General features: G+C 35.3%; 1 protein-coding gene across 2 annotated transcripts in view; it reads right to left on the bottom strand.

Annotated features, from left to right (window-relative positions):
* The window catches only part of LOC148947346 (sodium-independent sulfate anion transporter-like), a 161657-nt gene that overhangs the window by 9368 nt on the left and 129087 nt on the right, over positions 1–23202 (bottom strand). For both annotated transcript variants that reach the window (XM_089095217.1, XM_089095218.1), the window contains exons 8-9: positions 19293–19438; positions 10085–10252 (exon numbers count right to left, since the gene is read on the bottom strand). In XM_089095217.1, the coding sequence (XP_088951343.1) occupies positions 10085–10252; positions 19293–19438 (314 nt within the window). The remainder of the gene's footprint in view (positions 1–10084; positions 10253–19292; positions 19439–23202) is intronic.

The raw sequence follows: 23202 nt of genomic DNA, 5'->3' as shown, positions 1-23202 counted from the left end.
AGTACCTACAAAATTACAGAATTCTATCATAACAAATAAAACTTTAAGAAAATGCCTAAGAAACTTTAAGAAAAGGATGAGACAGAAACTGAAGCCAGTCATAACACATGATATGCATGCTTGTTGTCAAAAGGGAAATTCAGCAACATTTAAGGAAGGGTTGAGGGTATTAAGTAGAAACGTTAAAGATATGTTGAAGAATAATTGGTGAGCAACCAGTTCCCCCCCCCCTCTTTCCCCTCTCCTCCCCTTCTCCTCTTTAAATACACTCGCTCCTCAACATTGATCGATATTATGTAATTGTCATTTTGCTGAAGCTAGTTCAAAAGTCTAATAGCCATCCCCCTAGGGATGCCCTATCCCTCACAGCCGTTGGGGAAGGATTGTAAAGCATGCAATTTGTTCTCTCGTCTCCGAAAACATTGAAATATTTAAAAAAAACATAGAATTTTGAGCACAAAACAGGATTAAAAACAAAAAAACTCCTGCTTCCCTTAAAAAATCCCCTAATCCTTTAGCCCTATGCAATTTTAACCTTAGCGAGTTTCCGAAAACATTGAAATAAAAAAAACAGAATTAAAAACAAAAAAACTCCTGCTTCCCTTAAAAAATCACCTAATCCTTTAGCCCATGTGCACTTTTAACCTTAGCGAGTTTCCGAAAACATTTAAATATGTTGAAAAATATAGAATTTTGACCATAAAACAGAATAAAAACAAAAAAAAACTTCTGCTTCCCTTAAAAAATCACGTAATCCTTTAACCCTGTGCACTTTTAACCTTAGCGAGTTTCCGAAAACATTGAAATAAAAAAAAATTAGAATTTTTACCACAAAACAGAATTAAAAACAAAAAAACTCCTGCTCCCCTTAAAAAATCACCTAATCCTTTAGCCCTGTGCACTTTTAACCTTAGCGAGTTTCCTAAAACATTGAAAAATGTTTAAAAAACACAATTTTGACCACAAAACCAAATTAAAACAAAAAAAACTCTTGCTTCCCTTAAAAAATCCCCTAATCCTTTAGCCCTATGCACTTTTAACCTTATTGAGTTTCCGAAAACATTGAAAAAAAAAATAGAATTTTGAGCACATAAAACTGGAATAAAAACAAAAAAACTCCTGCTTCCCTTAAAAAATCACCTAATCCTTTAGTCCTGTGCACATTTAACCTTAGCAAGTTTCCGAAAACATTGAAATATGTTAAAAAAAATAGAATTTTTAGCACATAAAACAGAATAAAAACGAAAAAACTCATGTTTCCCTTAAAAAATCACCTAATCCTTTAGCCCTGTGCACTTTTAACCTTAGCGAGTTTCCGAAAACATTGAAAACATTGGAAACATTGAAAAAAAAATAGAATTTTGAGCACAAAAACGGAATCAGACAAAAACGGACAAAAAAAGCTCCTATTTCCCTTAAAAAATCAACTAATCCTTTAGCCCCGTAAACCCCGGAAACCAAACACCCACGAAAATCTAAAAAACCTAGGTCTGAAAACCCAAACAGTTAATTAACTATTCTAATTCATGATTTCAGGCACGTCAAAACCACAAAATATTAAAGTTAACTTCTCAATTAATAAACTCCAGGAAACAAACACCCACGAAAATCTAAAAAACCTAGGTCTGATTTCTATGTTTGAGATGAATAAAGCTCTTTAGCAATTGACACGTAAAAATATGTCACGAGATGAAACCGAATTAGCATGTATATTTGGACTAATGAGATGCGAGTCTCTTCTAGGTTTGAGAAAATTACGTCTAAATCACCGGCAGTTTCTCGTTCACATGTGAAATCTATCTAATATTCTAATTTAATGAAAATCGTTACTTGTCATTCGTGAAGATAAATATTCTGAGGTCTTAATAATAAAAATAGTTTTTATTAAATATAAACCAGGGCGTCTTGGGTATGTGTTAATATATTCAGTTTCTTTAGTATAAAATCTAGTTTCAATTTGGAACTTTATACAGTTTGAATATCCATTCTATCGATATAACTTCAAGGATGTATGGTGTTTTCGATTGCGAATACATTGGCTTGAAGAAATCGGCATGTGGAGTGATTTTTGAATGTGCGTTTCTACTGTTTACTAAAGATCATCAAATAGTCTCTTGTTACCACTGGTATATAAACTACAATATGTATGAGTACAATGAGGACAGGTGGCGCAATACACTAAACGTTATAAACAAAATAGGTTTATATAACAGAATGATTCTTCCATCCTATAACAAAGGGAAGGATTTATCCTACGTACAAGAGGAAGTTAGAGAGATATGCTGTTTTTTTGGCGTAACAGCACTGTACACAAAAGGGAATGTGCCCACTGATAAACTTTTAATCGACAAATGCAAATCAGATATACCAATATTCAACTTGGAAGATTTTGATTGTGAGGAATTTCCGAGTAAAATACACAACCCAGAGGACGAGGTTCGATTTTTTAGCAAATGGGTACTAGATATTCCTTCTCGGAATATGTGTGTAAGATTTCCTAGGAAGAAGAAGAACAAACAAATCTGTCATATAGATTGGAATCACACTGAGTGGATGACAAACAATGATGAATTTTTACAATAGTTATCACACCCATGACTACCCAACGGTCTTTTTAAAGACCACCAATTCTATAAACACTTCGTAACCATGGTAATATGAATCTTTTAGGTTCAATATTTGAAGCTAGTTTCAGCAGAAGCTTAAGATAGTAGCGGACACCCTACTGTAGGGACTCATTTGAACGACAATTAAAAGTTCTAGTGCCCTGTTTAAGCGACAAAAAAAACTGAAGGGGGCAACTATGCACCATTCAATGATCAATTTTTCCCAAAGTTACGGGATCTAAATTTTTAGAAAGCCATTTTGTTCAGCATAGTCGAAATATCTCATAACTATGTCATTGAGGATGACTTAATCTCCCACAGTCTCCAGGGGAAGGGCTGCAAGTTATAAACTTTGCCCATTGTTTACATATAGTTTTCGTTATTGGGAAGTATACAGATGTTTTCAGGGCGGACTTTCTCTGATTGAGGAGGGGGAATTAGATTTGTGTGTTGATTTCAAATATATAAGTTGCACCAAGTTTAGTTATACTCGTCAAAAGTTAGGCGCCTGAGAAAATTTGCCACATTTTCGAAAAAAGTGGGAAATACCCTCTAAAAGTCTTAAAACTTTAATAAAAAATCATAAATTCAGATTCAGTATATCAGGGAACCCTACTGCAGAAGTTTTAAGTTCCTCTCTTCAAAAATGTGGAATTTTGTATTTTTTTTTGCCAGTAGAAAGATCACTGATGCGTGTTTATTTTATTTTTTTCCCAGGGGTGATCGTATCGAACCAGTGGTCAAATGTGAGAGGATACTCACTCTCTTTGAAAAGGTGTATACGTCTCGTAGAAATGTTTTCCTATAGGACCGGTAAAAATGTCTTGCTATAGGACCGGTAGAAATGTTTTCCTATATGACCGGTAGAAATGTTTTCCTATTGGACCGGTATAAATATCTTCCTATAGAATAGGTAGAATTGTCTTCCTATAGGAGTGGTAGAAATGTCTTCCTACAGGACTGGTAGAAATTTCTTCCTATAGGACCGGTAGAAATTTCTTCCTATAGGACCGGTAGAAATGTCTTCCTATAGGACCGGTAGAAATGTCTTCCTATAGGACCGGTAGAAATGTCTTTCTATAGGACCGGTAGAAATGTCTTCCTATAGAACCGGTAGAAATGTTTACCTATAGAACCGGTAGAAATGTCTTCCTATAGGACCGGTAGAAATGTCTTCCTATAGGACTGGTAGAAATGTCTTCCTACAGGACCGGTAGAAATTTCTTCCTATAGCATCGGTAAAAATGTCTTTCTATAGGACCGGTAGAAATATCTTCCTATAAACGTTACACCCTATTTTAAATTGACAATACTCTTCAGACTTCACTTGTGTATTATAGAGACCATATCGGAGAGGTAAAGCTAGGTCAACTCACATTGTCATTCTATCGTCGTTAGCCATTTTCATAGACTGATGTTGTTTCAAATTTATAACAAATTACCTGAGTTAACAACCCCTTCGGGGTTACCTTAACTGTTAATCAGTTTAATCCTTTTTTTTCTCCACCTTCATACAATTCAATCAAGGAGGCACACTTGTGCCTCTATAAAGAGGCGACCCACCACAATGTTAAGCGATTTCAGGTCCTAGAGGTCGCAGAGAGACGGCGGTAATTGCATTTTGTAGCCCAAGCTCAAACTAAGAAACTTGCAAAATTTCATCCTCCTCTGACTTGATCTTCATGGTGTAAACTGGGTCAGAAGTTTGGACCCTCATACCACAGCTCCCCTTTAATGTTGTCTGTTTGGGCTGAAATTTAGAGGTTAAGCTTTCCTAGGTCCCGGGAACTTATCCTCGAATCTTCAGCTCAATCCGATCACTCCTTCCCAGTTTTCAAAAAAACAAATCTAGCCACTTAAAATTCATCTCTTTATTTTTTCTTAGCCACGCCTACAGGCCACAGTTGGCAACGGATCCGGTTGAATGAGGACTCATTCGAATCAGAATTTGACCTGTTAGGGCCTTTTGATATTTTCAGACCGAAAAAATTATCCCCCGAATTTACATTTACGAAAAACCTCGTTTTCCTATATTAGCCCATGTTAATTTTTCCCTCCACAACCCCCCCTTTAACGTTGTTCCGATCGGGCTGAAATTTAGAGGATAAGCTTTCCTGGGGCCTGGGAGCTTATCGTCGAAATTTCAGCTCAATCTGATCACTCCTTCCCTGTTTTCCAAAAACCACATATCAAGATTTTTGGGAATTTGCTTGCGTCGAAAATACCTTCTATTTTCTAAACAACAATTACTATTGTGTTTGTATAGTCCAGCGGCTGAGATTTCAGACTTTCAGGCGGAAAACTCGGGTTCGATTCACCATCAGAGCAACTTTTTTATATACTTTGAAAAGAAACTCAGTTTCTTTTTTAAATTATTTGAAAAAAATTACGTTTTCTAAAGAGTTAAAGAGGCTGAGTTACAAGGTCGACCCTTAAAACGTACAGGGATTAGGAGGCACAGTTGGGGGGCTGTTAAAGAGGCTGAGTCACAAGTTCGAACCTTAAAACGTACAGGGATTAGGAGGCACCCTGTACGACGTGATTTGAGTATTCAGGAATTAAAAGCCTTAACACAAGAATGTTCAAGAGCGGGGGTTTGGGGGCGGCAGCCCCCCAACTTTAACTCCTGACACGATCAGCTAACAGTTAGTCAAGCAATAATAAGTAATAAACTGTACAAAAACGTGCAGAAATTATTTGAAAAAACTACGTTTTCTAAAGAGTTAAAGAGGCTGAGTTACAAGGTCGAACCTCAAAACGTACAGGGATTAGAGGCACAGTTGGGGCTACCACCCCCAAACCCCCGCTTCGCAGCCTTTAAATATAAAAAATTTCTTTAAACTGAAAGTAAGGAGCGACATTAAAACTTAAAAAGAACAGAAATTATTCCGTAGATGAAAGAGGCTGTGCCCTCCTCAACGCCTCGCTCTTTACGCTAAAGTTTTTATTGTTTAAAAAAAGAGTTGTGAGAAAGTCAAACTTTAGCGTAAAGAGCGAGGCGTTGAGGAGGGCACAGCCTCTTTCATATACGGAATAATTTCTGTTCTTTTTAAGTTTTAATGTCGCTCCTTACTTTCAGTTTAAAGAAATTTTTTTTTATATTTAAAGGCTGCGAAAGCGGGGGGTTTGGGGGTGGTAGCCCCCCAACTGTGCCTCCTAATCCCTGTACGTTTTAAGGTTCGACCTTGTAACTCAGCCTCTTTAACTCTTTAGAAAACGTAGTTTTTTTCAAATAATCACTAATTAGAGTCATTCACACTCCTATTATTCAAAACATTAATTAATATCGTTCATAGTGTCCAATTTGCGAATTCCTTATCCCTTTTTGCAAAAATGTCAATCAAAACAAATCCTAAATGCGCAATTTGACAATCTCTAGTTTTCGATTTAAAAAAAAAACAAAAACAAACAAAAACAAAAAAGTAAAGTGTAATACTCACTCTCTTTGAAAAACCAAACCCGACTATACCCACCAAACCAGACTATACCCATCAAACCAGACTATACCCACCAAACCAGACTATACCCACCAGAAACCTGTCTGGTTGGCCTTGGTAAGTCAATAACCCAAATAGCACAGGATGGACCAGAGGTATAATGCCATGTGAGGGAGTTCTGAATCTCTTTGAAAAGGTGTATACGTCCCGGCAAATAACATGGAGATTGCTATATGTCTCCGTAAAGTATAACATAGATTACTACTGGCCGTTTAAAGGTTTAAGGTAAAATTTACTTTTTAAGCAAAGACAGCTAAATCAGCAATTACCCTTCCGAACAATCAGATCAAAAATGAATTACATTTTAAAACTTTTTATCTCATTCCTCTTGCGTTAAAAGATAAAAAAGTATCTAATTTTGACCAAAAACTATTTAATATTTTCTCATCATGAACAGGATTTGTTGCAAATTTTGGGCTATTGATCAAATCAAGCCTTTGATACCCGGATTGGTACTATTTTGGATATATACTTGGGTTACGTGCTTGTTAATTTACGGACCAAAAGGCATCTAAATTTGGGGTAGTATTTGACGAATTCAGACCCCCTTTAAATACCAATAAATATAACCAACGACATGATAGTATATCCTTCCCTATAAGGCAGGACAGCCACCCTTACTTTCTACCAGAAATAAATGTGTATTTCTTATGATTTTACATTTTTGGCTCCTTGGAAGAAGATGGGATGCTAGATTTGAAACATTTAAGGATATTTATCTTTCATTTTCCTTATATACTATTATTTCCATTCTGCTAGCTCAACTATTTTATTAAATAATTGCACTTTTAGCCTGTATGCATCGAGGCACATTAATTTAATCTACACTACTTCTTGACTTTTCTGAGCAACAAAATTAGCAACCAATATCCCTGTATTTTATTCCTTTAAATTTCTTGGGTACCTAAGTTACCAAAATACGGCCCAACTTTAGATCAAAAGAAACCTGACCCGTGTACTGAAGAAGTGATTTTAGTTCTACTAAAAATTTGGAAAGAAAAAAATGTCTACTATCCATTTAATAAAATAAAGAAAAAAAAACAATTTGTCAAACTTGTTCGGTTAAAGCGGCAGACTTACAAATATAAATATGAAAAAAATACCACATAACAATTACTGAATCACGACTGTTGAGACATTGGATTATGCTCTGAATTGCAAAAACAAATCCGTGAAGAGTAACATAAATTTAAGAAAATCAATACAAAAATGGCTCTGAAGCATGGACTCTCCGAAAAGCGGATTAAGATTTTCTAGATGTTTTCCAGAGAAACTGCTTAAGGATTGTTCTGGGAACCCGGCTGACTTACCGTATTTCAAACAATAGACTATACGAAAAATGTGGTTCAATACCGCTCTCTAGGGCTATAATGAAAGAAAGGTTGAGGTGGCTAGGGCACGTAGTGAGGATGAAGGATGACAGATTGCCGAAGATTGTTCTTTTCGGCCAACCGTCTAGGGCTAAACAGAAAACAGGTCGTACCCGTCTGGGATGGAAGGATGTCATAAAGAAAGATAATTAAATTCTTAGACCACACTGGCTATACATGATAAATGAAAATCAGAGAGGAAAGAAAATAACAAAATGAAAAATAAAATCAAAAAAGGTGAAAAAACGAGGATTTTGTCAGCCAGTGGAAAACCATGAAGAAGAAGAAATAAGCAAATATTTCGACAAGGACCTCTGCCTAGTCGTCCTCAGTGCCAAAAAAAAAAATGAAAATCTAACCTTTCGAAGTTTACCCGACAAAGACAGAACAGACACTAAATAAAAACCAGGCAGGAATCAATGAAAAAGAATTTACCAAGATGATTGAGCAAGAATCCTGTGCCTTGCGATAGTTTTAGCTGGTCTACAGTTTCAGTTTTTATTATATATGCAAATAGGTTCTTTTAAGTTATACCGGGTGAAAATATTGACTGAGCCCTTCAAAATTAAACTGTCGTAAATTGGGCTTAATGAAATATCTCCAGTATCTCTATTTATTGCTAAATTTTGGTTCATGTATTATTTTTATCTCAATTACCTCTTTGCGATGACCGTAAATGTGAGCAAGCTTTACAAAGAAAATTAGAGAAAAATTCAGCTTGGTCGGATTACAAAACTTTGGAAATTGATACAATAATTACCCTTGTTCGTCCTTGCAACAAGTTCTCCTCGTATTTTAAATTCCGAATTTTTTTTTCCTTTAAGTCATGGGTTTATCCATGACTTATTTGGCAAATAAGTGACATCTTCTTATTTGGCAAATTTTTACATGAATTTCATAGAACAGTCTGCTTTGAATAGTTTCAACTTAAAACACTCTATCTTGTTTCGTTTTGTTGATGATATCCTTTCTGTTTGGGAAAATGGACAAGACTCTCTGAGAGATTTTTTGCCACATTTGAACTCTTTTATTCGAATCTCCAGTTCACAATGGAACTCGAAGATTCGAGTAAGCTGCCATTCTTGGATGTTTTGATTATAAAAACTACTAGCCTTAAATTTTCTATATATAGAAAGCCGACTCATAATGATCTATATCTACACTTCTCTTCCCATCACCCTCCTTCTCTGAAAAGAGGGGTAATAATCTTTTTAGTCGACAGAGTTTTAAAAATTTGTTCCCGTATTCATATAAATTCTGAATTAAACTATGCCAAGGAAATTCTTTTCTGCAATGGTTACCCAATCAAACTTATTGAAAATATCATAGATAGACGATTAAAAAAGATAAAATAATAAAATAGGGAGCTCGTCCCTCTTGATTCAGTTACCCTGGCAATTGAGAAAAAAAAACTTTCATCGCTTTACCATACACCCCGAAACTTGGTGATAAACTTGGAAAAATTTTAAAAAAAACACAATCTCTCTGTTTCTTTCAAAACCGAACAAAAACTTGAACACTTTTTAAACTCAGGAAAGGATAAAACTGATCCTGTACTGGGTAGTGGAGTCTACAAAACTCCGTGTTCATGTGGGAAATTTTACATTGGTAGGACCCATCATCAGCTAGGTGAACGTTTGCATGAGCACAAAATTTCAATAGATAATTCTCTGAGATTAAAAAATAAAAATGACAACTTTGATTCGGCATTGGCTTCGCATTTTTTCGTAAATCCGACCCATCTGGTTCTTTTTCACGAGGCAACCTTAATATCAACTATAAATGGCCTATCACAAACTTTTAAAGAGGTAATTGAGATAAAAAAAAATGAACCAAAATTTAGCAATAAATAGAGATACTGGAGGTATTTCATTAAGTCTAATTTACGACAGTTTAATTTTGAAGGACTAAATCAATATTTTCACCCGGTATAACTTAAAAGAACCTATTTGCATATCTAATGAAAACCGAAACTGTAGACCAGCTAAAACAATCGCAAAACAAAGGATTCTTGCTCAATCATCTTGGTAAATTCTTTTTCATTGATTCCTGCCTGGTTTTTATTTAGTGTCTGTTCTGTCTTTGTCGGGTAAACTTCGAAAGGTTAGATTTTCATTTTTTCTTTTTCTTTTTTGTTTGGCACTGAAGATGACTTGGCAGAGGTCCTTGTCGAAGTATTTGCTTATTTCTCCTTCTGCATGGTTTTCCAATGGCTGACAAAATCCTCGTTTTTTCACCTTTTTTTATGTTATTTTTCATTTTGTTATTTTCTTTCCTCTCTCAGTTTCATTTATAAAGAAAGATTTAAAGGAAATGGGAACTTTGTGGGCGGGTGTAAAAAACGAGGCTTTGAATAAATTGGGGTGGAGGACCGTGCGTAGCTGTGTTGGCTTCAGGCGTTTTGGTGCTGCGGTGAGTTGTTCGTAGTAGTAGTAGTAGTAGTAGTAATAAAAAATAAGTAAAGGTACAAAACGGCACCCTCAACTTATTTCAGTTAAATAAAGAGTGGTAGATAAAGTTTTTAATAGAAAATCAAGCTACTTATTTCAAATCTTTAAAATTAGATTATCTCTCCTCTTGGCTGCATTAACTAAAGTAAAACAAAATTTACCTTTGCTGTAGCGAAATCAAGTCGATTGACATAAGCTAGATCAAAAATGATAGTAGTAACATTTTCTTCCTTAGAAATAGCTTTTTTGACGAGGTTGCTAAAATAATCTGCTGCTGGAAAGACGAGGCTTTCGCGTGGCTGAATCACCACAGTGGTTCCATCTTGTTTCTACAAGAAAGAAGAGATTGACTTAAGATATTGGTTGTAAGAACTTTTTGCATCATGCTATCAAAATCGTAAGACTCATGACCCAAAAAAAGCTAATTTTAACCAATTATCTTTCGTTTTTATTCTGGTACTTTTTTGCTTAATTTATGCCAAATCGAGACCCTTTTTTATTTCTATAATTGTGCTAGCCAGATTAAATTTTCTCCATTCTGAGGGGTAAAAACTTTCCAAGTTTGGCAGCAATACTGATTACTATCAGGGAAAGAAATAAAAACATTAGTTCTTTCTTTTTTAAGGAGAAACAAAGAGATTAAATTTAAAAAATTTCTGTCTAATCTTATATATAGAGAGCCTATTTCAAAATTAAAAGAAATTTTTTTCCAATTTGATTATATTAAAGGTTTCTGTAATCAGAATAACATTTCTATGATAATGCAATGACTACAAAGTTTATCCATCGTTCATAGTATTAAAAGGGTCGTTTAATTAGAACAATAAGAAGCTTTTTTAAAAGTACTAAATAACTTTAGCGTCAAGATAGAGGTGTTAAGGAGGGGACAACCCCCCCCTTTTACGCAATAGTTCCTATTGGTTTTTAGTTTAAGGTTTTTCCTTACTTTCAGTTGAAAAACTTGTTTTTTTTAATTTAGTAAAAACTGGTCAATGTAGCTTGAATGTAACCTTGAGTAGAAGAGACAGAGAATCCCAAGAATATCATAGGCAGTGCGTTAGCGCTGCCTAAGTAAAGAATGATGTGGGCACAATGTGTTATTTTTTTGTTCTTTATAGCCGGGCACTTCGTATCGAAGGAGTTGTCGTAGAAACCTCGAAAAGGACTCATTCCATTGGAAATTGGAGTGGCTAGTGCCCTTTTTAATAGTCAAAAAAGATTGGAGGGCAACTAACCCCCCCACGCCCCCCCCCCCCGAAGGTGTTGCCGCAGAAACTTCAAAACAAGCTCATTCGATTGGAAATTCAAAGGGCTAGTGCCCTTTTTAATATTCAAAAGTGATTGGAGGGTAACTAGCCCCCCCCCACGCCCATCATTCCCTCAAACACATCCAATCAAAATATTGATATAGGCATTTTCTTCCGCGTAGTTTATTTCCACATAGAAAATATGTTTTTGAGGAGGACACTCCTCCCCAACCCTTAGGGTAAGGGTTTTAATTTATGCCCTGGGGGCATATAAGGTTTTTATAGAATCCGTTGTCGTAAAAAATTCAAAACAGACTCATTCGATTGGAAATTCAGAGGGCTAGTGCCCTTTTTAATTGTCAAAAGGGATTGGAAAGCAACTAGCCCCTCCCCCACGCCCATCATTCCCCCAAACACATCCAATCAAAATTTTGAGATAGCCATTTTGTTCAGCGTAGATGTTTTACAGATAGAAAATATGTTTTTGAGGAGGACACTCCCTCACAACCCTCAGGGCAAGGGTTTTAAGTTATGGCCTGGGGGCATATAAGGTTTTTATAGAAGGTGTTGTCGTAGAAACTTCAAAATTGGCTCATTCGATGGGGAATTCAAAGGGCTAGTACCCTTTTTAATAGTCGAATGTGATTGGAGGGCAATTAGCCCCCCCACGCCATTCATTCCCCCAAAGAGATCCAATCATATTTTGAGATAGCCATTTTGTTCAGCGTACTTGATTTCCAGATAGAAAATATGTTTTTGAGGAGGACACTCCCCCACAACCGTCAAGGCAAGGGTTTTACATTATGCCCTGGGGGTATATAAGGTTTTTAAAGAAGGTGTTGTCGTAGAAACTTCAATAAAAGCTCATTCGATTGGAAATTCAAAGGGCTAGTGCCCTTTTTAATAGTCGAAAGTGATTTGAGGGAAACTAGCCCCCCCCCTCTACACCCATCATTTCCCTGAACACATCCAATAAAAATTTTGAGATAGCCATTTTGTTCAGGGTAGTTGCTTTCCAGATAGAAAACATATTTTTAAGGACGACACTCCCCCTCAACCCTTAGGGCAAGGATTATAAGTTATTTCCTGGGGGCATATAAGGTTTTTATTGAAATCATTGTAGTAGAAACTTGAAAAAGGGCTCATTCGATTTGAAATTCAAAGGACTAGTACCCTTTTTAATAGTCAAAAATTATTTGAGGGCAACTAACCCCCCTCTCACGCCCACCTTTTCCCCAAACACATCCAATCAAAATTTTTAGATAGCTATTTTATTCACCGTAGTTGAAAGTTTTGAAAATTAGGTCTATAAGGACGACAGCCTTCCCCATACAGCCTTCAGAGCAAGGGTTGTAAGTTTTGCTCTGGGAGCATATAAGGTTTTTATAGAAGGTGTTGTCGTAAAAACTTCGAAAAGGGTTCATTCGATTGGAATGAACTTCAAAAAGGGCTCATTCGATTGAAAATAGAAAGGGCCGATGCCCTTTTCAACAGTCAAAAGTGATTTGAGGGCACCTAATCCCTCTTCCACTCCAACCCTCCCACGCCCATCCTCCCTCACCAACCCTCCCATTTCTGCTATTTAAAATTTAACCAAATCAAAATAGTGTAAGGGTATCCAAACTATCAAAGAAAGTACTATTTGTGTCCAGATTTTTAAAAAGGTGTATATTGTTAAAAATTGCTGAAAATTTTACTCCAGCATATAAATAGCAGACCAAAGTATAAAGTCTTAAAAAACGAAAAGATTTAAAGTATTATTTTCTTTTTCTCTGAAAAGACTATGTCAATATAAAACGAACAGAAATTAATTTAAAAAACTTTTTCCAGAAAATAAGTTCTTCAGAGTAAAGTAAAGAACTTCATTAAACAAAAATGAGCAAAAATAAAATCAAATAATCTACCAAGCGTGAAACTACCAAAAATCAGTATCAATTAATAAATGAAACCAACAACGAACAGAAATTACAATAAATAACCAAGTCAAACTCAAAACGAGCAGAAATTAACATAAGTTGGGCGCAAAACGCCTATGCCTTCCCAAGGCTAGAACAAAATTTGCACTTTACTGAAAAAAAAATAAAGGTTTTTACTTTTATAATTTAATAAGTCAAATGATTTTAACATTTTGATTACTAAATATCAGTACTAATAAATCAAATAATATTAAGATTTTCATTACTAAACATCAGTAAATGTACATTAAACTGACAATGCACATTCATTTGTATTTTTTTCAGTAAAGTGCAAATTTTGTTCTAGAAGGCATATACGTTTTGCACCCAACTTATGTTAATTTCTGCTAGTTTTGAGTTTGACTCGGTTATTTATTGTAATTTCTGTTGTTTTGGGTTTCATTTATTTATCGATGCTGATTTGTGGTAGTTTTACGCTTGGTAGATTGTTTGATTTTATTTTTGCTCATTTTTTGTTTAATGGAGTTCTTTACTTTTCTTTGAAAAACTTTTTTTGTGGAAAAAATTTGTTTAATTAATTTTCATTAAATAAACAATCAGGGTTCAGAATATTCAGGCAATTATGCATGAAATAGTATTAGCCCTATAACTATTATATTAATGCATACAGGAGACTGAATAGAACATTAGGTAGTTTGAATATGTCCTTAGGATGGACAAACACACTATCCTTTAAATAATTTTGTTAATAGCTCTAAAAGGTTAACCAAGTTGAAAAAGATTGATAACTCAATACATCAAAAAAGTAAACTTCCTCTCCATCTTTCTTCTATCCTTATTTACCACTCACTGAGTAAAGTTTATTTCAGTAGTTTTGAACATTCTTTTTACAGTTTTTTTTTTACTAAATTGCTTAAATACTTTTCTCTCCTAAATTAACACAAAAATATTAATAAGCCCTCTTCCTTGTTATTGGTTCTATTTCCTTCGCATACTTCACCTTTCTCCATTTATTAATTAAAAAAACTTTTTCGACAAAAAAATATAAATGTTTATCTTTTATAACTTTAATAAATCAAATAATATTGGCATTTTCAATACTAAATATCAGTATATGTATATTAAACTGACAATGTACATTCATTTGTATTTTTTTAAGTAAAACGCAAATTATGTTCTGGCCTTGGGAGGGCATTAGGGCTTTGAGCCCAACTTATGCTAATTTCTGCTCGTTTTGAGTTTGACTCCATTATTTATTGTAATTTCTGTTCGTTTTGGGTTTCATTTATTTATCGATGCTGATTTGTTGTAGTTTCCCGCTTGGTAGGTTATTTGATTTTATTTTTGCTCATTTTCTATTTAATGTAGTTCTTTGCTTTTCTCTTTAAACCTTATATCTTGGAAATTTTTTTTAATTAGTTTATGTTCGTTTTTTATCGACATGGTATTTTCAGGGAAAATGAAAATAATACTTTAAATCTTTTCGTTTTTTAAGAATTTATAGTTTGGCCTGCTATTTGTATGCTGGAGAAAATTTTCAGCAATTTTTAGCAGCATACACCCTTTTAAAAAGCTGGACACAAATAATAGTGTTTAAAGTAGTTTCGTACCTCCTCTAGTTAACCTGAAATGGAAAACTTGATACCATTCGCAAAAAAATCTGTTTACTTTCTTTGATAGTTTGGATACACTTACGTTATTTTGATTTGGTTAAACTTTAAGAGCAGAAGAAGCCCCGACATTTTGAACAAAATACCCTCAGTCGTTCTTGGGATACTGCTGAGATACCTTATTGGGAATTAGCATTAACACAGTGTATTTTGATTTAATCTTAAGGCAACATTTAGTTTTTAAACATAAAGGCAAATGGGAGGGTGGGCGTTGAAGGGGTATTACTTTCCCTCCAATCACTTTCGACTATTAAAAATGGCATCAGTCCTTTCTATTTTCAATCGAATGAGCCCTTTTCGAAGTTCCTACGACAATTCTTCGATAAAAAGTACCCTGGTCTAAACAACAACAAAAACAAAAAAATAAGACATTATACCCACATCGATCTTTACCATAAAAATGTCAAGCCTTCCAATCACTTTCGACTATTAAAAAGGGACTAGGCGTTTCGATTTCCAATCGAATGAGCCCTTTTCGAGTTTCTACGACAAAACTTTCTATAAAAACCTTATATTCCCCCAGGGGATAAATTCCAACCCTTACCCTAAGGGCTGTGAAGGTGGTTGTCATCCTCAAAGACCTAATCTCCAGAACTTTCAACTAAGTTAAAGAAAATGACTATCTTACAATTTTGATTGGATGTGTCTAGGAAAATGGTGTGCGCAAGTGGGGCGTTAATTGCTCTTCAATCACTTTCAACAATTGAAAAAGGCACTTCAATTTCCAATCAAATGAGCCCTTTCGAAGTTTCTACGACAAGGCTTTCAGTAAAAACCTTATGTGACCCCCAGGGCACAACTGACAACCCATACCCTGAGGGCTTGGGGGGTTGTCATCCTCAAAGAGCTAATTTCGAGAACTTTCTACTACGTTGAACAAAATGGCTATCTGAAAATTTTGATTGGATGTGTTTGGGTTATGGTGGGTGTGAGAGGGGGGCTAGTTGCCCTTCAATAACTTTCAACTATTAAAAATGGTACTCTCCCACTCAATTTTCAATTGAATCAGCTCCTTTTGAAGTTTTTACGAGAACTCTATCTGTAAGAACCTTATATGACCCCAGGGCCTAACTTAAAACCTTTGCCCTGGGGGCTCTGGAGGGTTTGTCATCCTTAAATACATAATTTCCAGAACTTTCAACTACGTAGAACAAAATGGCTATCTCTAAACATTGATTGAATGCGTTTGGGGAAATGGTGGGCGTGAGAGGGGGGTTAATTACTCTCCATTCACTTTCGACTATGAAAAAGGGCTATATCAATTTCCAATCAAATGAGCCCCTTTTGAAATTTCTCCAACAACTTTCTATATAAGCATTATATGCCCCCAGGGAATAACTTACAACCCTTGCACTGAGGGCTCTGATGGGGTTATCTTCCTGAAAGACCTAATTTCCAGAACTTTCGACTACGTTGAACAAAATGTATATCTCAAAATTTTGGTTGGATGTGTTTGGGGAAATGGTGGGCCTGAAAAGGGGGTTAGTTGCCCTTCAATTACTTTCGACTAATAAAAGGGCACTAGCCCTTTCAATTTCCAATCAAATGAGCCCTTTTTCAAGTTTCTACGACAAATATTTCAATAAAAACTTATATGCCCCCAGGGAATAAATTATAACTTTTGCCCTGAAGACTGGCGGTGGGAGTGTTCTAATCAAATGTATAATTTCCTGAACTTTAAACTGCGTGGAACAAAATGGCGAATTTCAAAATTTTGATTGGATATTTTTGGGGAAATGGTGGGCGTGGAAGGGGTGTTAGTTGCTTTCCAATCACTTTCGACTATTAAAAGGGCATTAGCCATTTTCCAATCTAATGAGCCATTTGTGAAGTTTCTACGACAACGAGTTCTATAAAAACCTTATATTTCCCAAGGGCACAACTTATAACCCTTGCACTGAGAGCTGGGGGGGCAGGGGGTGTCATCCTCAAAGACTTAATTTTTGGAACTTTCAACTACGTTTAACAAAATGGATATCTTAAAATTTTGATTGCATGTATTTGGGGAAAAGGAGGGCGTAAGAGGGGGGTTAGTTGCCCTCCAATCACTTTCGACTATTAAAAAGGGCACAAGCCATTTGAATTTCCAATCGAATAAGCCATTTTTGAAGTTTTTCTATAAAAACCTTATATGCCCCCAGGGCATAATTTACAATCCTTGCGCTGAGGGCTGTGGGGGAGTGTCCTCCTCAAAAACATAATTTATATCTGGAAATCAACTACGCTGAACAAAATGGCTCTCTCAGGATTTTGATTGGATTTGATTAAGGAAATGGTGGGTGGAGAAGGGGTGTTAGTTGCCTTCCATTCACTTTCAACTATTAAAAGGGGCACCAGCCACTCCGATTTCCAATTGAATTAGCCTTTTTTTAATTGACAACTTCTTCGATACGAAGTGCCCTGGTCTAAAGGGGAAAAAATAATACGTTGTGCCAACATTGTTCTTATATGTCCCAAGGGCATAACGTAAAACCCTTGCCCTAAGGATTGTGGGGGAGTGACCTTCTCAAAAAAATATTTCCTATCTGGAAATCAACTACGCTGTACAAAATGGCTATTAAAAAAACGCATTCTATATAAACCTTATATGCCCCCAGGGCATAACTTACAACCCTTGCCCTGAGGGCTGTGAGGGGGTGTCATCCTCAAAGACCTAATTTACGGAACTTAAAACTAAGCGGAATAAAATGGCTATCTAAAAATTTTGAGTGGATTTGTTTTGGGGAAAAGGTGGGCATGAGAGGGGGATTAGTTGCCCTCCAATCACTTTTGACTATTAAAAAGGGCACTAGCCAATCCATTTTCTAATTGAATAAGCCCTTTTCGAAGTTTCTAGAACAACTCCTTCTATACAAAGTGCCCGGGTATGGAAACAAACAAAAGAAAAATAAATAATACATTGTGCCAAAATCGTTCTTTACTTAGGCAGCGCTATTGCGCTGCCTATGATTAACTGATCTAATTGATTTATAAATCCTACTTATTTTAATTGCCTATATTATTTTTGACATGTTTATTTATGTTTCTATTTTTTTTCTGAGCAGTCTCATAATATTTCTTTTTTTTTGGTTATGTTTGTTTTTAAGTTTGACTCTGAAATTCAAATTTGTCCATCTGGGCTTGTGATATCTATTTTTTGAAAATGGAACTTTTTATATAACCAAAGAAAGCAAAGTTTTAGTTATTACGATTCGGCAATCAGGGATTCATTACATGGAGAAATTCGTTACCAAAGCTTTTATTACACTCCGGTGAAGAAAACGTCAATCCTAAGGAAAATTTAATTCAATTTTTACAAAATACTGTAGCGCAAGACCCTTAGCAAACAAAAAATTCTCTTGGTGATGTCTTTTCTGAATTTCAAAATCTGTAAGTCGATTGTGAATCACTCCCCAATTTCCTGATAAAATCCTTAATCCGAAATTCTTAATATCACGGTATTCTAAAACGCCTTGGTACGAGCAAATCCGAGCAAATCTATTAGTTCCAACAGCATACGTAATCCTCCCCTAAATCTCTTAATTCTAAAAATGGTTAGTGATTTTTTTCTAGGCATAATGAATAATGAATGTGCATTGTAAGTTTAATATACATATATTGATATTTAGTTATCAAAATGTTAATATGATTTGATTTATTAAAGTTATAAAACTAATAATATTTATATTTTTTTCAGTAAAATGCAAATTATGTTCTGGCCTTGGGAAAGCATAGGGATTTTGAGCCCAAATTATGTTAATTTCTACTCTTTTTGAGTTTGACTCGGTCATTTATTGTAATTGCTGTTCGTTTTGGGTTAATTTATTTATCGATGCTGATTTGCGGTAGTTTCACGCCTGGTAGATTATTTGATTTTATTTTTGCTCAATTTTTGTTTAATGGAGTTCTTTACTTTTCTTTGAAAAACTTATTTTGTGGAAAAGGTTTTTTTAATTAATTACTGAAGAGAACTATAACCTGTGAAGAGCTGGTACGAAGTGGTCAAACGAAAGCTACTAGCTGCCAAAATCAAGCTGAGACTTCGTCCGTGTGTCTTCTTCACGTACCATAAGGCTTTTACCAGTTTGCATTGTAAGAAAAAAAATAATAAAAATGCTAATTAAGAAAGGTAAAATAATAGTTAAAAATAAACCTTAAAACTAATCAAAGAATATGCCCACAAACTAGCTTTTCTTTTTTTCCGATGGCTCTGTTCCATTATATCAACAAACCTATCATAGAAAATATCCTACAGCTTTGGTAAAACAGCTTTAACTGCTATAGTAAACTAAGAGCCACCTGAAGAAATCTTAAATTTAGTAAAAGAAAAAGTACTTCAAAATTCGACATATGAAAACTTAAAACTAATTAAAGACTATATATAGCCCATCTTGAAACCATATAAATATACTTTTGATAAACTTACTTAAAATATTCTTTTTGGAAACTATAATAAATTAAGAGCCACCTGAAGAAATCTTTAATTTAGAAAAAAAATACTTCTAAAAATTCATAGCCCATATTTAAACCATATAAATATATTTTTAAGAAACTTACACGAATGACTTCAGTTTCAATTGGTGGTCTGGCGTTGGCAAATGACATCATAAGGAGATGGACAATAGTGCCAACTATGATACCCAACTCCAAACCAAAAAGAAGACCCGCAAAGAACGTTGTACCAAATGGTATCAAATCAGACTCTTGGAAAATAAGAAAATAATTAACGCCAAAAAAATTAATTAGATGAATTTTCTCAAAGGTTAAATTTTTTAATCGTAATTAAAATATTAATGATGAAAATTTAGTAATATTAAAAACAGAAACTTTATATTAAATCTTGGTAGTATCGGAAATGATAATTCCCAAAATTAAAAAGAGAAGAAAAGTATCAGATTTTGTTTTCATTCTTCTTTTTCTTTTTTTGCCGGATATACAACCTTGACTGTGGACGCACAGTTTTCAATATTGAATTGGAGGAAACAGGGTAGACCTCAAATAAATTGCAAAAAAAAAAAATTCCCATTATCTAGGAGAAATAAGAAAATTATTAATAATATAATATAAGTTGAGGTGTGATATCTAGGAAATGGATGAAATGAAATGTTTTAAAGGGCTATGAAGTAAAAACTGTGTTTTAATTATAAGAAAAAACATCAGTAAAAATACCATAGAATGGAGTATTGCCAGCTCAATAACAAAGTAAAAATTTAATTGTAATTACGCTTGAGCCCATTTAAATAGTCATGCGTCCTTATTTGTCCAAAAAATCCTAGGAAAAATTATGAAGTACATTAGAAAATGGTCGTAAATATCCGTCGTAGAAAAATTTCGTTTTACAAACAGTGATAGAAGTTCACATGTTTACCAGATATTTCGTTCACATATGCAGGGACCGTCATCAGTAGTAAAACTGTTTTTCATTGTGAGCTAAAGATAATATTTTATTTCAGGAATCTTTTTTTTGGTTGATTTGGTTGATAGTTTGTTTGGTTGATAGTTTTAGTTTCAAATAAAACTTGCATGAATCTAGAACCATTGTTTTCATGAGAAATTTTCCATGATGAACTTACTTCAATGCTGAATTAAACAGAACCATGAAATTATCATTCATGGTTCTTTTATCCAGTCTCTTACAAAAGACATGCAACGAAGCCGTAGAGAATTCTTTGTTTTTTGTTTTTTTTTATTTTAGGGAGGGGGGCTATTTTTTATTTACTTCAACTTAAAGTGACATTGGATCTTGCGTTTCAAAAATAATTAACATTTTTTTTAAAATTTGAGTTTGCTACAGAATAAGACTTGCAGCATTTCTGATAAATTATTTTAAGATGATGGCGTTTTCATCAAAATCCAAAATTCCAGTGACCAGGGATCAAGCATTAAGATGCCAGCTAGATATCAGAAATTATAGAACTAGGTCTATACTGTTTTTTTGGAGTTTTTTTTAGATCTTCGATGATTTTCATGAAATTTCTGTAAAAATACTTGTTTTATTTTCATGACGATCGTCATACTGACAACAGTAACCTATTGTGTGATCAAATGAAAATATTTGCGTACAGGATTTATTCCGCGATGTTATCTCTCTATTAGGTATATATACTCTTTTGAAATCAGCTATAAAACAAAATGAAAGGCAAATTTAGTTATTTCTAAATGATTATGAGGGTTAATCAAACGGAAGGGAAACCAGACCAAGATAGATTCGGTGCCGTAGATGAGAGGTGTCACGACAAAAATGTTTTAAGGGTAATTGGGTAAGTAATTTATTTATTTTACTTACTTCAAACTCTTTCTCAGCAAAGTCACCAGCGTAGATAAAACTAGACGTCAGCACCATTAGTCACTCCCGCAGTGTTCTGTCCATGGTAAGGGTTTCATTAGGGTTGGTGCTCCTGGTCAACCACGGATGACGACCACCTGCGTTTTGCGGGGTATATCTCTGGGGTTCTTCCACCGATTTGCAGAAGGGTCGAAGTCAAAGATTTGTCGGGCTCGTATTTGAGGAGATAGGCAACTTATATGATCGTACCAACGCTGCGACTTAAACTCGATCTGCTGAGACAGGGGTTGCAATTTAAAAGACCTGAAAAACCCAAATTCTGTATCTGCTAAGTAATCTAATGCGTTTGATTTTCCGGAGGGCTTCGTCTGGACAATATCTACCTTGATCATCTGCGTCTGAGTCATGGGAGAAGTCTCTGAAAAGTACATCATAACTCTAGCTTCCCAGTAAGAATACATTTGTACTTATGTTAGGTGGTTGATCTGGGGTTTGTGAAAAAAAGTTCTCAGGAGACGGCCAAAAAGAGCGTTCGCCTTTGCCCCCACTGCTGATATTTCTCCATCTAAATTTACATTTGAGCAGACAATTGAACCAAGATTGCATATCTCAACATTCTGTCCACGCACTTCTATAGATGTTGGGAGAGAGCTGGTTAATATCTTGTCCATAAGCATTATTTTGGTCTTAGATTAGTTTACTTTTAAATCAAGTATTTTCGTTAGAGACGCTATATTTTCCAGTACAGTTCTGGGCTCACCAAGACTTTCACATACTAGTTTCACATTGTCTCCAAGGTTGACATTCGAAAGAAATATTCGAAAAAAATCGATGCCAAATGGCTGCACCAGCAGTTTTTTCCTTAGAACATGGTATATGACGCAGTTTAAGAGGTTGGGTGCAGCGTCACAGCCTCATCCAAAATCAACGAGCAAAGTACGCTTTAATCAAGAGTTGTCTGTACAAATTATTTAAATGTAATGACTTGCTTAGCAGTGGGCTGTCCCAGCATGAACCCATCCTGCTGGACTTGTTGGAGGGGATAAAGGTAACGTTTTTCCAGCTAGAAGAGTAGCATGACGAAGAGTTTGTCTGGCACTGAAAGCAGAGCTATACCAAAATAGTTACTAAATTTTGCTTTGCTTCCTTTACTTATGCAGACTGGAACAAGTAGGCTGGTCTTCCAGTCTGATGGGATCATTTCTGTAAGGCGCGCACACAATTAAACAGTATTTGCAGCTAAAGGATCATGGATAAACCGCCATTCTCTAGGATTTCTGATCCCATGCCACAAATTTTCGGTGCTTTGTTGTTCTTCAGCTTCCAGATTGCAGCTTTAATTTATTCTGTCGTGAATTTAGGCTCATTGAGGACATATGTAGCATTGGTCGCAGCAGCAGTGAGCTGGTTGTTGATTTGGACCAGTTTCTCTGAGTTTAGTATTTTTCCGAAGTGATATTTCTAATGGCTAAGGCACTTTGACTGTTCATACATTTTCTCGTCACTCACGGTTCGGGAACACACCGTAATCTGGTTGTGCTGACCTGAGAGCTCACGAATTATCTTGTACGTGGTCTCTATGTCATTGTTTTCGCCACCTATTAAAGCTCACATGCCTTGCCGTCGATAAAAGTCTTATGGTCTTTGTGCAGTTTGTTGTTTCTATTTCTTTAACTGCCTACGTGCTGTCATATCACCGTGAAGGTAGACTTCCCGTCTGCGATCAAAGATGGTTGAGGAAATCGTTACTAATCAAGTTTTTCTTTCTGACGCTACTTAATTCCAACAATAATAGTTGCTGCTGCAACAGTGCTCTCAATGAAGACTTTCCATGCTCCTTCCTTATCATCGTACTGCTCATGTATCTTGAATCTTTTGGATAAGAGCGCCTGATACCACTTGGCCGGAGGAAAGTCTTTCTGGACGTGGTAGTTGTCAGTTTTCTGCGATTATTGGCTATTTTTCCTAGTTTTAAGGTGAACCCTAATTTTGGCTGCAACCATCCGATAGTCGGTGTTCACAAGTTTGCCGCCTCGTTAAATTTCGTAATTCTGGAGAGATGAAAGCCATCGCTGGTGTATGAATGATGTAGTCGGGCATCTTCTTTGTTGACCCTTCATTGCTATACCAGGTACACTTGGCTATTTCAAATATCTGGAACCTCGTGTATGTAATAGTAAG

Source organism: Artemia sp. Qi Xiang Cuo, chromosome 10 (genome assembly GCF_049724085.1).
Source record: "Artemia sp. Qi Xiang Cuo chromosome 10, ASM4972408v1, whole genome shotgun sequence".
NCBI lineage: Eukaryota > Metazoa > Arthropoda > Branchiopoda > Anostraca > Artemiidae > Artemia > Artemia sp. Qi Xiang Cuo.
Note: the sequence above shows the minus strand (reverse complement) of the source record. Positions and strands in the feature narration are given on the sequence as shown.